The sequence below is a fragment of the Dendropsophus ebraccatus genome, chromosome 6 (assembly GCF_027789765.1).
Source record: "Dendropsophus ebraccatus isolate aDenEbr1 chromosome 6, aDenEbr1.pat, whole genome shotgun sequence".
In the NCBI taxonomy this organism is placed as follows: Eukaryota; Metazoa; Chordata; class Amphibia; order Anura; family Hylidae; genus Dendropsophus; species Dendropsophus ebraccatus.
Window position 1 is genome coordinate 119,754,679 of NC_091459.1, and position 16,210 is coordinate 119,770,888.

At 44.5% G+C, this 16,210-nt stretch overlaps 1 protein-coding gene across 3 annotated transcripts in view; it reads right to left on the reverse strand.

The window, feature by feature from the left end:
• The window catches only part of EFR3B (EFR3 homolog B), a 115,411-nt gene that overhangs the window by 3,745 nt on the left and 95,456 nt on the right, over positions 1-16,210 (reverse strand). For all 3 annotated transcript variants that reach the window (XM_069975762.1, XM_069975761.1, XM_069975760.1), the window contains exons 11-21: positions 15,793-15,907; positions 15,456-15,507; positions 15,190-15,362; positions 13,354-13,429; positions 12,928-13,089; positions 10,298-10,429; positions 9,939-10,006; positions 8,925-9,052; positions 5,177-5,268; positions 3,404-3,452; positions 1,100-1,206 (exon numbers count right to left, since the gene is read on the reverse strand). In XM_069975762.1, the coding sequence (XP_069831863.1) occupies positions 1,100-1,206; positions 3,404-3,452; positions 5,177-5,268; positions 8,925-9,052; positions 9,939-10,006; positions 10,298-10,429; positions 12,928-13,089; positions 13,354-13,429; positions 15,190-15,362; positions 15,456-15,507; positions 15,793-15,907 (1,154 nt within the window). The remainder of the gene's footprint in view (positions 1-1,099; positions 1,207-3,403; positions 3,453-5,176; positions 5,269-8,924; positions 9,053-9,938; positions 10,007-10,297; positions 10,430-12,927; positions 13,090-13,353; positions 13,430-15,189; positions 15,363-15,455; positions 15,508-15,792; positions 15,908-16,210) is intronic.

Sequence of the window (16,210 nt, forward strand, 5' to 3'; positions counted from 1 at the left end):
TACAAACTGCAGTCATATCTGCTCTGGAGGAGATCAGACATAAGGTGACAATTATATCCCAGCAGCCGGCAGTGTCCGTAGCCAGCATTACATAACCTCTCCTTTCCCACATCTACATGTCACAATCAGGAACTTGTCATATCCTCCAGTTACATCCAAAGCTGCATTCATGACCCAGCCCTAGGGGTTTCTACCTACATTTATTCTTTACGTCTACTAATCAAGAGATTGATCTTAGTCAGTCATGAAGGATAGGTTTGTATAAGTGCCTTGTCGCATTCCCCGAAGCCGTGCAGGGCTTCAGGCTGGGCCTGGTCCCCTAAAGAGGCTCACACTGTCTGTCTGCACCCCGCAGCTGGGTACTGTGGGGAATCTGTGGAGCTATGGAAGCATCCGCCACATTCTAGTTTATTTAATCTGGATTATATGTGGAAATTATCTATTGTTATTATGCATATAAAGGTTCTGCACGTGCACCAAAGTGCTCTGCTTTACTTTATTCTCTGTGTATAGCAGCTACCTGCTACAGCCTTATAGGAGACAGGGACTATATGAGGAAATCCGTCATGCCTGAGATCTGTGACATAGTTGTGGTACCACAACCCCCAGCCTGTTCCTGCTCCACCATTGCTGGTATTATACAATACTGCATCTGAATCTTAGGAGAAATAGTTTATCACTTCGGCTCTATTTACATGTACAGGGGGAGATTTATCAAACATGGTGTAAAGTGAAACTGGCTCAGTTGCCCCTAGCAACCAATCAGATTCCACCTTTCATTTCTCAAAGACTCTTTGGAAAATGAAAGGTGGAATCTGATTGGTTGCTAGGGGCAACTGAGCCAGTTTCCCTTTACACCATGTTTGATAACTCTCCCCCTGACAGAGTCTGCAGCGAGTTTGACGTCGCAGAGTCAATGCTGTGTTCCATCATTTAGTTACACTGATATATACGACATTAAATCTGCTGCAGATCCTGTGTGTGTGAATGGACCTTTAACCAGTTCTTTTCCTATAACACCTGGTTAAACACCTTTAACCAGTTCTGCTGTTGAATTTAACCTTTCTTACACCTGACTAAGCGGTTTAAAACTCCTTACCCTGGCTCCACAATGTGCGGCGATCTCCTCAAATGGAGCCTTCTGGAACTTCTCCACCACCTGCCTCCGCCGCTCACGCTCCTGCTCCTCCACCGCTACACTGTCCACTGTATGGGATGAACACAGAGATGAGTTTGTTTACATAAGTTACTAATATCTGGAGTTGATTTTACCTGCAGTGCCCCCACAGGTGAAATAGGGCATTAGGGCATTACATGATTTAATGAATTTAAAGGACAACTCCGGCCAAAACTATTTTTTAATATGTAATTACTTAGTTAGACAAATTTCTAATGTACATTAACTATGGGAAATGCACATATAGGGCTATTTCCCTTAATTAAGTAGATCAGGGAGACTTCAGATTCTCTGAAATACTGTGACGTCACAAATCGGGGGTGTAATTACAATGGAGTGTCGAGCAGGGGGCGCACTATATTTAGAAGTCAATGAGTACCATTGACTTCTATATATAGTGCCCCCTGCTGGACACTCCATTGGAATTACAATGGTTGTGTATGTAAATGAAATATACAGTATGTTTTTGATTGAATACATTTATGGAATACTTTGGGGAGAAAGTGTCCTTTGGAGGTACATTTGGAGGGCACCGAGCAGGGAGGCAGAGATGTGCCTATGCATCTACCTCCCTCCCTCCCTGCTCGGTGCTGCTGCTGCCACATATACACAGTAATACTCCGCCCATTATCTGCTCACAGTATGAGCAGATAATGGGGGAGTAGTACCTGTGCTATCCCCATAAAGCCGCCGCCGCACAGCTGCTCCTCCCAAGGGCTTCAGCATGCCCCCTCCGCTGCTCCCCCTCCTAGCTAACAATTTCTAACTATCCCGCCGCTCACCGCCTCTCTCTGCTGCCACTGGCGGCCGCTCTCTGTTCCCACATACCGCCTCCCGGTCCGCACTGCATGCCGGCCGGGGACAGGAAGCACCCCCACCCCGCAGGGAGCATGGCGCTCCCGGTGCTTTCTGTCCCCGGCCGGCATGCAGTGCGGACCGGGAGGCGGTATGTGGGAGCAGAGAGCGGCCGCCAGCGGCAGCAGAGAGAGGTGGTGAGCGGCGGGATAGTTAGAAATTGTTAGCTAGGAGGGGGAGCAGCGGAGGGGGCATGCTGAAGCCCTTGTGAGGAGCAGCTGTGCGGCGGCGGCGTTATGGGGATAGCACAGGTACTACTCCCCCGTTATCTGCTCATACTATGAGCAGATAATGGGCGGAGTAGTACTGTGTATATGTGGCAGCAACAGCACTGAGCAGGGAGGGAGGTAGATGCATAGAAACATCTCTGCCTCCCTGCTCGGTGCCCTCCAAATGTACTGGTTAAATACATTTATGGATTACTTTGGGGAGCAAGGACACTTCCTCCGCAAAGCATTCCATAAATGTATTCAATCAAAAACATACTGTATATTACATTTACATACACATCCATTGTAATTCCAATGGAGTGCCCAGCAGGGGGCACTATATATAGAAGTCAATGGTACTCATTGACTTCTATATATAGTGCGCCCCCTGCTGGACACTTCATTGTAATTACACCCCGAAATCGTGACGTCACAGTATTTCAGAAAATCTGAAGTCTCCCTGATCTAATTAATTAGGGGAAATAGCCATATAAATTCTTTTCCCATAATTAATGTACATTATAAATTTGTATAACTTTTCATAAGTAATAACATATTAAAAAATTGTTTTGGCCGGACTTCTCCTTTAATGTAAGGCTTTCCCCTACTGATTAATACAACAGACACTTAGGGTCCTTTTACATGGGCGACATGAGGCTATGCAAGGATGCAAACGAGTGCCAATCAACCCAGACTTATCAGCTGCTGTATGTCCTGCAGAAAGTGGTGTATTCTTTCCAGTCTGACACAGAGCTCTCTGATGCCACCTCTGTCCATGTCAGGAACTGTCCAGAGCAGGAGAGATTTTCTATGGGGATTTGGACAGTTCCTGACATGGACAGAGGTGGCAGCAAAGAGCACTGTGTCAGACTGGAAAGAATTCACCACTTCTTGCAGGACATAAAGCAGCTGATAAGTACTGGAAGACTGTGGAGATTTTTAAATAGATGTAATTTACAAATCTATACAACTTTCTGAAACCAGTTGATTTGAAAGAATTTTTTTTCTGCAGTACTCCTTTAAGAAGAGTTCTTCACTCAAAATCACTAACGAACCATTCTGTAATGTTCTAATAACTTTTGTGCTTTGTACCATACTTGTGTTGTCAGGGAATCATAACTTACTAGATTACACCCAGGGGGCTGCACAGATTCACTCTTACCTATTGCTTTTTTCAGAGTTTCAAATGTTATCTCCTCAGCTGGAGCTTTCTAAAAAAAAGGAAAAAAAAAGAAAGAATGAGAGATGTATTACTAAAAGCTCCATATGCCAGCAGAACAGAGTATTTCAGGAATGAAGTTGGTTGGTTGGTGAAGTAGTGAGTATTTCAGGGGAATAGTGTTCAGAGAGTGACATGTCCACTTATGTGATAATCTTAAGAACTGGAGGGAGACAAGATGGAGGTCACAGTCTTGAGGCCTGATCCCCAGCAGTATTTCAGGAGAGATGTGTGCTGATCTTATGGGTGGTAGACACCTGCCCACACATGTTCCTCTGTTCTCTATGGGGAAGGAGAGTTAAACCGCAGCCAGACCGATCTGGTGTCGGCTCATATTGCAGGAGACAAATGAGGTGCCACAACAACAGTGCAATGTGGAAGGATCACAGACTCCAGCAGCACAGAGTATTTCAGGAGAAGAGAGTGCACTGAGCTTGGGAAAGGTGGTAACCTGTTAACTCCTTTAAGGGCAAGAGGGAAAACACGTAGTAACACAATGGAAGTACGCTGGACTGCTGGAGTGTGCTCACCCGGCGGAACGTCATAGACTTAAGGCCCTATTACACAAAATGATTATCGGCCGTATTCGTCCGATATGGCAGATAATCGTCTTGAGAAATGGAAGACAGCGATCAGCCGAATTCAACGATGTCGGCTGATCCTTGTTTGTCGTTGTCTTTCAACATGTTGAAAGACAAACGACTAAGATAGCAGCGATCTGCTGCCGTCACTCCGTGGAATAGGAGCTTAAAGTGACACCGTTTTTGCATTCTGACATCTCTACACAGGTGTAAAGGGTAAATTTAGCAGTTTTCATACCTTATTTTATATCATACATCATAGTGCATGTTCAAGTCATCTTTTATCAACCGCAGATTGAGCTAATTGGGCGGGGCTTCACGGGCAACAGCGCCATTTGGCCCCGCCCACAGCGCCACAGTTGATCCCACCCCCTCTGTGACATCATAGGCACATAGGCCCTGCCTCTTCGCACACTATTCAAACAGGCTGGCCTAAAGGTCTAGGCCCCACCCCCTCTTGGTTGGCCCAAGGGGGTGGGGCCTACGTGACAATGACGTCATGGAGGGGCAGGGCCAGTGGTTGTGTGCTGTGGGTGGGGCTAAGTGGCCGCCCAATTAGCAAAATCTGCTATTGATAAAAGATCACTTTTTACTTGAACAAGCACTATGACGTATGATGTAAAATAAGGTATGAAAACTGCTAAATTTACCCTTTACACCTGTGTAGAAAAGTCAGAATGCAAAAAGGGGGTGACAGTGTCACTTTAAAGGGGTTATCCAGCTGTACAAAAACATGGCCACTTTCTCCCTACTGTTGTCTCCAGTTTGGGTGGCATTTTGAAACTCAGTTCCATTGAATTAAATGGAGCTTAATTGCAAACTGCACCTGAACTGAAGACAACAGTAGAGGGAAAAGTGGCCATGTTTTTGTAGCGCTTGATAACCCCTTTAAGGCACGTGGTGAAGCAGCAGAGCTGTAGGTGTGTGTGGCTCAGCTCTCACACAGGATGGCCGCCATTGTCTTAGCGATATATCACATGGCTATAATCACAGTTTTGCAGCAGTGGGTAAAAACTCGAAGTTGCTTTGTAACTTTAAACTTTGGACAATAGCTGTTTTCTGATGAATGGCCTCTCCTCATCCATGGACATGCATTACAGTCATCTGCGTCAATGGCTCAGCGCACATGCCTCACCTCCTCCTTCTCGGGGCTGTTCCTGGACTCCACTTCCACCTGCAGAGATATTGTCTCCCCGATGCTCTTCCTTTTAGACAATCGGTCTTCATCTACGAGACAATAGGAGACTTATAAGTGTGTGTCCTTGATGCTGCGCTCAGGGTTACGTCATGTACCGGGAGCGCTGATCCACTCAGTTAAGTAAAAGATTAATGGATCATAAGAACAAACACGGTTGGAAGATGAAGGGATACTGACACACACATACAACGTTAATGGTCGCCACCGTTTCAAGCAACCCCCCCCCCCCACACACACACACACACACACACACACACACACATGTGATCTGTAACATAACAGTAAGTCAATTTATTTACCAAGGATGAGTCAATAACTCTGTGTCTTAGGTCTCTGCAGGCAAACAGACAGAACACAGGAAGTGGGGGTGGGGCTTTGGTACTGCTATGTGCAGTAAACCTTGTTTAATCCCCACCCATAATCTAAGCTTCTGTGTAATAGGTTTCTATTACATGAATTGGTCCGATTGTCTGCAGCACATCCTGACTCACACCCTGAAGCTGCTGAAAATCCTCAGTGCCCGGTCCACTCTGTCTCCACTCCTTTGTCCTCCCCCTCCCTTCTGAGACAAAGGTCACATGATCTCTTTCTCTTCTGTTACTAGGCAAGCTGTAACACCTCATCTGTAACCCCGCCCACCACTAACATCACAACAGTGTCTCCTGAGTAGTGTAGGGGAAAGGAGCATCGGTTGTTTCATCTCTCTCTTTTTCTAATTTATCGATGTAGATGAAAAGATATATAGATAGATAGACAGACAGACAGATGATAGATGGATGGATAGATAGATAGATAGATAGATAGATAGATAGATACTGTGTTTACTGTGCAAAGCAGAAGCAGAGCCAGTGGGGGGCAGAAACTATATGACAGGGGCAGGTACCCAGCAGTTGGCTTGAGGTGCAATGCATGCTGGGAGATGTAGTTTCCTGGCCAGGTGCCATGATGACAAACTGGGATCATTTGTAAAAGCTTGAATTCAGGGCTAGGAGCAGCATAGACAAGTGGGAAAGGTGTCAAATAATCATTGGGGGATAGGTAAGTGCACCTATATGCTTTTGGTGTATTTTATTTTTTTTATGGGATCTCTGAAGTTCCCCTTTAAGGATATAACATACAAAGTATACCTATGGTGATACCCGAGGAAAAACAAGTTTGACAAAATTTGACAAAAAAGTTTGACAAAATTTGGTTACAGTGGCTGGCTATACCGGATACGGCTTCTCAGTTGCAGTCATAAACGGACATAGGGTGTTCCCTTCTTGGGATTGGGGGTGGAGGGCAGGAGTTTCGCAGAGTATGAATGGAGAATGAATGTCGCTGTGTTCTGAGTGGTTATTTTTCTTTGTTTGCACAGTGGGCCCCAGGCATCGGGTCGTTACCTTTACAATTGTTGTTCTTATTAAGAGCTGCTATCAGTGACAGGGCTTGGACCTTGGATCAGATCTTGTTATAGATACGAACCTTAAAGACTTGCGACTCCTCACTTTACCGTACGCTCTTTGATGTACTTAGCTATCTGGTTTTATATTGTATGACTTGATGCCTGTGAAAGGCTTATTGTCTCTTATGTTTCTCGTTGTTTTGTTGTTGTTTTTTATAACAAAATTGCGTAAATAAAACCTTTTTTTTTTTTTTTTTTTTTTTTTTTTTAAAGGCTTTCTTTTTATTTCAACAGCAAGTCAGTACTTAGAATAACAATTGTCGAGAAAAGTACCCTGCACTCACCAATCAGTTTATTCATTGCATAAATGCATCAAGGTATACAGCAGTATGCGTTTCGGCCGAGCATGGCCTTCATCAGCTTTGCTAATACAACATTCTTATAGCAGCATTATATAGACAAATGCGTACTGCTGTATAGGACATGGAGAGAGATAATGTAGCCGAGAGGCATTAGTGTCAGCCATAGGTGTGAGGTGCAGCAGCTCCTTTCTCTCCATGTTCCTATTTGATTTCTCTTTTTTTCTGAGTAGCTAGCACTCTTCCTTTGTTAGACCCATGTGACCCCAACTAACAGGAAGCACCTGTGCACACATGGCAAGTACCTCCTATTCTTCCTATTCTACCTGCAGGAGCAATGGTGAGTAGTTAGACCTTGTTCACACTTGTGTTGCTTGATGGCCCCTTTCTCCGCCAGCGGCGCCTGCTGGGTATTGGGGGGGGGGGCCCTTGGGGTTTGGTCCTGTGACATCGAGGTTGCTGGGCCATTCTATTATCTCCCTTCTCTGCTTGTGCTTGCTCTGCGGGGTTGGCGGTCGCTGACCGACACAGTGTGGAGTTAGTGTAGGGACTCATGTAAACCAGGAGACCTGCACGTGTGGTACATGGTTTGAGCAAATTATATACCAAAATCCTGGCGTTGGTTTTTAAATGTAACCGAGAGGTATTAGCGCCAGCGATAGGTGGGAGGTGCAGCAGCTCCTTTCTCTTTTTGTGCGTACTGCTGTATACCTTGATGCCTTTATGCACTGAATAAACTTCTGAACTGATTGGTGAGTACTGGGTACTTTTCTCTACTATTGCTGGACTTATCCACGACAAGCACCACCACTACACTGAGTGCCGTCCTTCTACCTTTACTAGTACTTAGTGTACAGTAAAATGTAGATCAAGGCTTCCTTCCCATTTAAGCAGAAACTCAGTGCTTGGTGTAACCTCTTCCGTGCTGTGCTAATGCTCTCTCTTTCCTTTCTGCTCACATAGCACTTTATCAGTAACCCCCTCTCTTTCACCATCACGGTGACATGTTGTTGCAGAGAGTAGTAAGTGCTGTGCTGTGTCTGGCCAGAGAAGTAAGGGAAAGAAAGTAACTACTGTGTACTACTGGCAAACAGTCCGTCTCTGGTCCAACCCACTGAAACTATTTCTTCCCATAATTCCCTGCTCAGACCCAGGGACTATCTGCAGTCTCTCTTAGGGCCCTATTCCACCGGATGATTATTGTTCAGATTATCGTTAACTCGTACGAATCTAAACGATAATCGTTCGGTTAAAATGCAATTAACGACCAAACGAGAAATCGTTGATCGGTTTATAAGACCTGGACCTATTTTTATCGTTCGCAAAACGTTCGCAAATCGTTCACATTGAATAAGAAGCCGTTCGGTCGTTCGCAGTAGATACGAACGCAATAGCGAAGAGAAAACGATCGCAAATACGATCATAAATAAATGTTATCGTTCCATGGAAATGAGTGAACGTTTTCAGGTCTTTCGCAATAGCGGTCGTTTGAGATCGATAATCATTAACGATTATGCGAACGATAATCGTCCGGTGGAATAGGGCCCTTAGGTGTCATTTCTGGGGCTACTACCAGGGGTTAGAAGAAGATCTGTTCAGTCATCTGGTCAGTCTTCATACACAGAGTGGATGTGCCAAGAATTGTGGGACTTTAGAGGTTAACAAAAGCAAGAAGTGGGCATCATAGGAACATTTTTACAAATTTAGGAGTAAAAAATAAGATCTGACTAGAAAATCAATGATTACTTTGTAGTGTTTCATTGACCATCTATGGCTTCTTGCAAGCTCATACTTCACAACAGACCAGACCATTTTGTGGGCGTTTTTGAGGGTTTTGAATGTCTACATTTTTAGATCACTGGTAACCATATAAGCTTAGGTCACCATCTTACGCAAATATTTTATACTGTCCCCCCTTCATGGTGGAAGAAGCAGGACTTGCCTGTAAGCTGGGGAACATAGGGCGTGCTCAGCCTATCTGAATTATAGCCGCTTCCTCCCAACACTTCGCTGACTTTACTCTGCAGGAAGAGTAGCTCAGAGTCGATGTGATCCACGCTCTTCGACCACCTGCAGAAAAAATGTCAAGACGTAGTAAACTTAAATTAGAATAACATAAGAATAATATTTAATTGTTTTTAACAATGCGGCCAGCAGGTGGTTTTATGTGAAGTCCACACATCGCCATCTAGTGGCCACTAAATGAAAAACAATTTAAGCATCCACATTCTACAGATTTTCTATTTTATTTTATTGCACAAAGCTTTGGATCAGTCAGTAACAGGTACCTCGGAGCACTGTATGACTACACACAGCCAGATGGTCGCATAGCCTCTGTGCTATTATGCTAGTAATGACTCTACATAAGGATTGCAGGTGATGTCAGGGACTAAGAGATATGGTACAAGAATGGGCCCATAAGAGGACTAGAGGGGCCAAAGCTGTTCTTGAGAGCTTTAAATCTAAGTGATATGACAGCCGAGAAAGTGCTCGAGTGGGAAGTAGCCTGAGTGGCCATTAGGAGACATTACGGCTATCAAGTAGTCGGAGGATGAGTCAGTGTTTATGAGTAACGGGGACAATACATTTTCCCTTCTCCAGAAGGGACCAATAATGTAGCGTGATCCCTATGATCTCTATAATGATGTAGCGCCACATCCCTATAATTATTTATGACAAAGCACCATATTTTTGCTAGTGGCCATTTTCTTATGAAAACAGTGCCACTCTTGTCCATAGGCTGTGTGCGGTACTTCTAATAAAGTGAATGAGGCTGATATGCAATACCGCTTACAACCTATGGAGAAGGGAGGCGCTGTTCTTAACCATACAACCCATAGGTGATAACCCCTTGTGCAGCTGTAATAGTGGCCATATTTCTTTTCACCCAGCTTAGACACCTCAAAAAAATTATCATCTTCTGGGGATTTTGTTAATTGAGTCCTTATAAAATCACCTGGGTTTCTCTATGAAGATGTCTTCTGGAAGAAGATAGGGGCCTTCTTTTTTTCTCATCTCTATCACCTAGGACAAATGGAAGAAAATATCTGTGTGTTATAATATTATTATTTAAATAAAATTATATAAATCAAGCATGTCCATATACAGAGGTGTAAGGAAGCGATAAGCTTATGAGCATATGGAGCCTTTACTACAGCCTATGGAGGTTGTGCACTCTGTATCAGGGCAGATCAGGGAGTGGTTCAGTGTCCATATACAAGTGCCCATAGTACAGACCAGCGTTCCCTAATCTGTGACCTGGGAACCACAGGCTGGGGATGACTGCATCAGACATTACACCAGTCAGTGACTGACCTCATGAATGTGCTGGCAGAACGCTGGGACTGTAGTCAGCTGGCTGATCAGGTTCAGATAGGCGGCACACAAGGCATGTAGGGCACAGCGATTGTATGCGGGGAGATTGTCCTCATTATTCAGCGCCAGATCCTGGAAAAAACAAAATCACAAAAATTTGGGATATTTTTACTTTTATGGATCTAAATACATATCTAACTATATGTATAATCTGCCAAGGAAACGTGGACCCCAATACCATACCGCCACATACATAGCTGTGACCACACGGGAGACCCTGTACGGTTACTAACACTAAAGAAATAGTTAAAGTGTAACTGTGATTTAGAAACAGACTCTGTAATAGGTTTTATTAGGCAAAAGATTTTCTATCTGTACTCATAAAGCTGTTTTCCAGCCTTCCCCTTCACTTCAGAAGAGGCAGGTTTGCTGTGTCCATTACAGTCTATGAAGGGGGGTGAGTGAGCAGGGAGAGGAGAGAACCAGACAGTGTATAGGAGCCAGCACAACTTGGCATCCTGCAATCTTACCTCACCAAGCTTCAAGACCAGTACTGAGCAGTGTGACCTGTGAATCCAGTGTTTTTGTGCCCAGACAGTCTCCAAACCGTGCAGGCTGTTTGTGTCCTCTTTCTGCTCATCCCCTTTGGCCCCTCCCCCCTCCATAGGTTGTAATGGACACAGCAGAACCTGTCTTCATTTTGCACCTATGTAATGTAGACTGCTTTGCCTGATAATGCACAGATAAGAAGTTGGGGGGGGGGGGGGTTGAAAACTGGAAAATAGTTTTATGAGTACAGAAAGAAAACTCTTTTGCCCAATAAAACCTCTTTAAAAATCTCTTATTATTTTAAATGTGACTTAAATTACACTTTGAGAAACTTTACACATCTCCCTACTACATCTCCCTGCACAGCAGGTGGTAAGAGCTTTGTTCTGAAGGTAAACAAATGGTTAAAATAGAGATGCGGCCCCTTCATTTTCAGGATGGTTAATCCCTTAGCATCCCAAGACGTAACTAGTACGTCATGGTGGCGGGAGGGGAGTTCAGAGAGGCGCCGCTCCCGGCTGCTATCTGTAGGCGGGGAGCGCTCCTATTAGCCAGAACGGGTCCGGTTGCCGCGCCAGCTAATTAAGCATTTGAATGCAGCTGTCAAACCTGCCAGCTGCATTTAAATGCTCTTAACTCATGTACCTGGTGTCTAGTGGGACGAATGTCCCCCTCTGCGCTCTATGAGAGATCAATGCTGTGTATATAGAACTCCACAAGGGGGACTTCTAGTTAAAGTTTAAAAAAAAATTAAAAATGTTTTTTTATTAATAAAAAAAATCCCCTCCACTAATAAAAGTCCAAATCACCCCCCGTTTCCCATTTTATAAATATAAACAAACAAACAAACAAACATGTTTGGTATCGCCGCGTGCGTAATTGTCCGAACTATTAAAATATCACATTCCTGATCTCGCACGGTAAACGTCATAAAGCGCGAAAAAATTCCAAAGTGCAAAATTGTGCATTTTTGGTCGCATCCAATCCAGAAAAATTTAATAAAAAGAGATCAAGAAGTCGCACATACGCAAACAAGGTACCCATAGAAAGTACAGATCATGGCGCAAAAAATGACACCTCACACAGCCCCATAGACAAAAAATTTAAGCGTTATAAGGCTGAGATTAGAGAAATTTTAAACACATTTAGTTTTTTTATACAAGTTACACATTGTTGTAATCGTACTGATGTAAGGAACATAGATAACATATCAGTTTTACAATAGGGTGAAAGGCATAAGCACGAAACTCCCTGAAATGAAAACAAATTATTTTTTAATTTGACAACGCAAATTATTTTTTCCCGGTTTCGCAGCATATTTTATGGCAAAATAAAGTTTGTCAATGCAAAGTACAATTGGTGTCACAAAAATAAGGGCTCATATGGATGTCTAGGTGAAAAAATGCAAGCGCTATTGCCTTTTAAAAATAAAGTGGAAAAAGCAAAAGCGCAAAAACGAAAACTGCCTTTAACCTTAAAGGACAAGTGCCATGAAAAACTTTTTCCCAGTAATTGAAGCACATTACAAAGTTATATAACTCTGTAATATACTTCAATCACCTATCTGCCTCCCTTCCCTGTCTTTTCCCCCCTCCACCCCCCACCAGGAAGTGTCCTAACTCACACAGACCTAAGGACTGCCATCACCGTCACCAGGCAGCTCCTTCTTGTCAGGATGAGTCATCAGCAGGAGGGCTGCTCTAGGTCCTGTTACACCAGCCTCCCCCTCCCCAGTCCAAGTGATGGCTTGCAGTTGTTCAGCCAATGGGAGCTGAGCAAGCTGAGTCACCTGACAAGGCAGGGGAGGGGGGAGGCTAGTGTAACAGGAGAGGGAGCTGAGAGAAGACCTCAGTGACGGTGACAACAGTAATTAGGTCTGTGTGAGTTAGGACACTTCCTGGTGGGGGGTGGAGGGGGGAAAAGACAGGGAAGGGAGGCAGATAGGTGATTGAAGCACACTACAGAGTTATATAACTTTGTAATGTGCTTCAATTACTGGGAAAAAGTTTTTCATGGCACTTGTCCTTTAAGAGGTTAAAGGCCCCAACTCCAGTGACTGATTGATCTTACAACATTCTTACCTGCACAGCTAAAACCAGACGGATGAGGTCCACAACTACCTCCTCATTGGCCAGTTCGATGCTGATCATCACCAGCAGCGCGTACAGAGCCTCATAGTGAGCCTGGACATTGCAGGGGTCGTTGCAGCTCAGGTAGATGTGCCGGTACAATTGCTGAGAATGCTGCAGAACAAAGAATTATGGGAGAGATAGAGTTAAACAAGGGAGGTTCTAGATCAGGGAGAACCTTTGGCCTCCCAGCTGTTCCAAAACTACAACTCCCATCATGCCTAGACAGCCGTTGGCTGTCCAGGCATGCTCCGAATTGTAGTTTGCAACAGCTGGAGGAACAAGGGTTTCCCATCCCTGTTCTAGATAGACTAAATAACCAGCTTGGGATCTTGTAACGCAGACAACTCCTTTTACGATACAGTAAGTGCAGCGTACCTTCTTCATGAAGAGCGTATCCTGTCTGGAACACTTGTCCACCTTAAGCTCCAATACAGCGATGTCTGGCACAGTGCTAGAGAAAATCAACACCATCAACATCAGTAAACTGGAAATATCCCATAGACGGATAGAAAAGAGCTGAGTGAAATGATATTTTACTTTGTAGGAAAAGAGTCACTAGAGCTTGTATTTTATTGATTTTATTGACCGTCCATTGGGCGGTCCTAAGTGATTGACTGTTATCTTAACACACTCACACAGGCACGGCAGTGTATCAGTGAATAGCCCCGCCTACTGGACTCATAGGTGGAGAGAGGGCCAGGATAAAGGTGAAAAAAAGCTTATTAGAGCGTATGGATGTCACAGCGTAGTCATGTAATCATCCAGCAGAATGGGGAGGTTCCGTCCCCACGGCTCGCAAGATGGAGCCTGAAGAGGAGGGAGAGCTGGTCCCTGCAGCCACACAGCCCGGTTTAGGTGAGTAGAATTTTTTTTTTTTGCACAGCATGGGGAAGATTATTACTAGGGGCAGGCAGGGGGGGCATTTTTACTGAGGGGGCAGCATGGGAGAGATTATTACTAGGGGGGGGGGCATTTATACTGAGGGGAACAGCATAACAGGAATTATTATGATGAAAGGCACACTAGGGAGTATATTATTACTATATGGGGGGCACAACAATTGGTATTATTACTATGTGGGGGCACAGCATGGGGCAATTTCAAATGTACGGAGCCTAAGATGTCTGTCTGGCAGGTTCTCAAGAGATGAATTGTAGCTGGAAGAAAGCGTCATGGTGGTCTGGACCGGATGGAGGGGAAAAGGGAAAGTAACGTCTCGGATCAAAGAAGACGTCACCTGTGAGTCACTAAACGGCGGTTTTTATATTGTGCAGAATATTATTTATTAGGGGCGCCCCAAGCTAAATTTTTTTTCTAAGGGGTGCCCAGAGCAGGGCTGTGGAGTCAGTAAGCCGCAGCTCCAACTCAGACTCCTGAATTTTATCAGGACCGACTCCAACTCCGACTCCTGCTCCTTCATAAATGGCCAGTCATATACCAGTCGAGATATTTATCACACTGGCTAGGCAGCTTCTCCCCAATGTCCTACATGATCCTGGGGCGACTTCTGATTGAATAAAGGAATACTGTATATAAAGGAAGCTTCTCCTGTGTGTGCAGTGGATGCAGCCAGTCTCCAGCCTCCATGTCCTGAACTACTCACAACTAGACTAGATGGAGCAGGTGGTCTTTTCCTGCTGACAGTCTTCTATGTTTCTAACTAAATATTCACCATACTTAAAGAAACACTGCTAACAATGCCAGATCCCTGTGATATAGAGGTCAGCCATAGTGATATACAGGGGGTCATACATAGTGATATAGAGAGGGGTCACACATAGTGATATCGAGAGGGGTCACACATAGTGATATAGAGAGGGGTCACACATAGTGATATAGAGAGGGTCACACATAGTGATATAGAGAAGCGTCACACAGTGATATCGAGAGGGGTCACACATAGTGATATCAAGAGGGGTCACACATAGTGATATTGAGAGGGGTCACACATAGTGATATAGAAGGTCACTGTGGGGGCACGCAATAGCACGCACGGGGGCACGCAATAGCACGCACGCATGCACACACACACACACACACACACACACACACACACACACACACCTTGCTGCAGCCATAGCATACACACACACCCACACAAAGTATTATATAGATGAAAGCTATTCAAGCATTAATTATGTCATTATATTTTCGGAAGATCATGACATATCCATTAGCGTGAATAAGTGTCTAAGCCCCGCCCCGAGGTACCTGATGGTTGCAAACTTGGGTCTGTTGTCATGACGATCAATCAGCGAGACGAGAATCTCCAAGACAAACAATCTTAACTCTGCATCTTCCATCAGGGCGGAGGAAAGCAGCGGGTCCAGGAAGGAGCTGGGTAAGGCGGTCAGCATATTGCTGCACTGGAATCCCAGAGACACCTTGAGACAAAATCCAAGAGGTTGTCACTGCTCTAACCAACCAATAACCAAATAATATAACAATATAAAAAGCTAAATAACCAAACACGGTACCTGCAGTAGGGACTTCAGCAGCATGATCTGGATCAGACGGTTCCTGTTTTCCCTGAGTAATAAATATATGAACGGTCAGATGTCGATCATCAATCTTAGACAATCACTGTAAATCTTTAGGGTACCGAAGAGATGTGGCAGTCCCTACTATGGGGGAACTGTGGCAAGAACACTGTTGTGTCCAACTATAACATGAGCGGATTGTAAAGTATACAACAAAGGGGAATATATGTTATGTTACATCTGTCACTACAGGCTAGTATTCTCTGTTATCAGCCAGCTCTGCCACCTACATCTGTGGGGAATAAGGTTTATCGCTACATAGGTAACCCCTTACCCTGGTTTTCCAGGCTCCATCATCGGATGATGCATAGAAGGAAGCGGCACTTTACCCATTATAAAGAGCATGACCTCTGACCTCTGGTACGTTGGCAGCGTGCTGGCAAATGATCCTGAAAAACAACACATAACCCATAATAAAGCTTTGGAAATATCATCAAAGTCTAAACGCCTAACAACCATGTCATAAAAGCCAGATGGATGGGGGTCTGACAGTATACCCCCCACTGCATGCTATAGTGGGTTGGTCCAGGCATTTAATGAGTGAATGAATGGGAAATCTGCTACTTGGAGAGCTTAAATGGGATATATGTGTATGTGGTGCCCCCTGGTGGAGATTTATTTTATAAAGTATTGCATTTTTTATTTACTGGAAGCAGATCCACTGTAGGTGCCGATCTGAGAGGTATAATTCC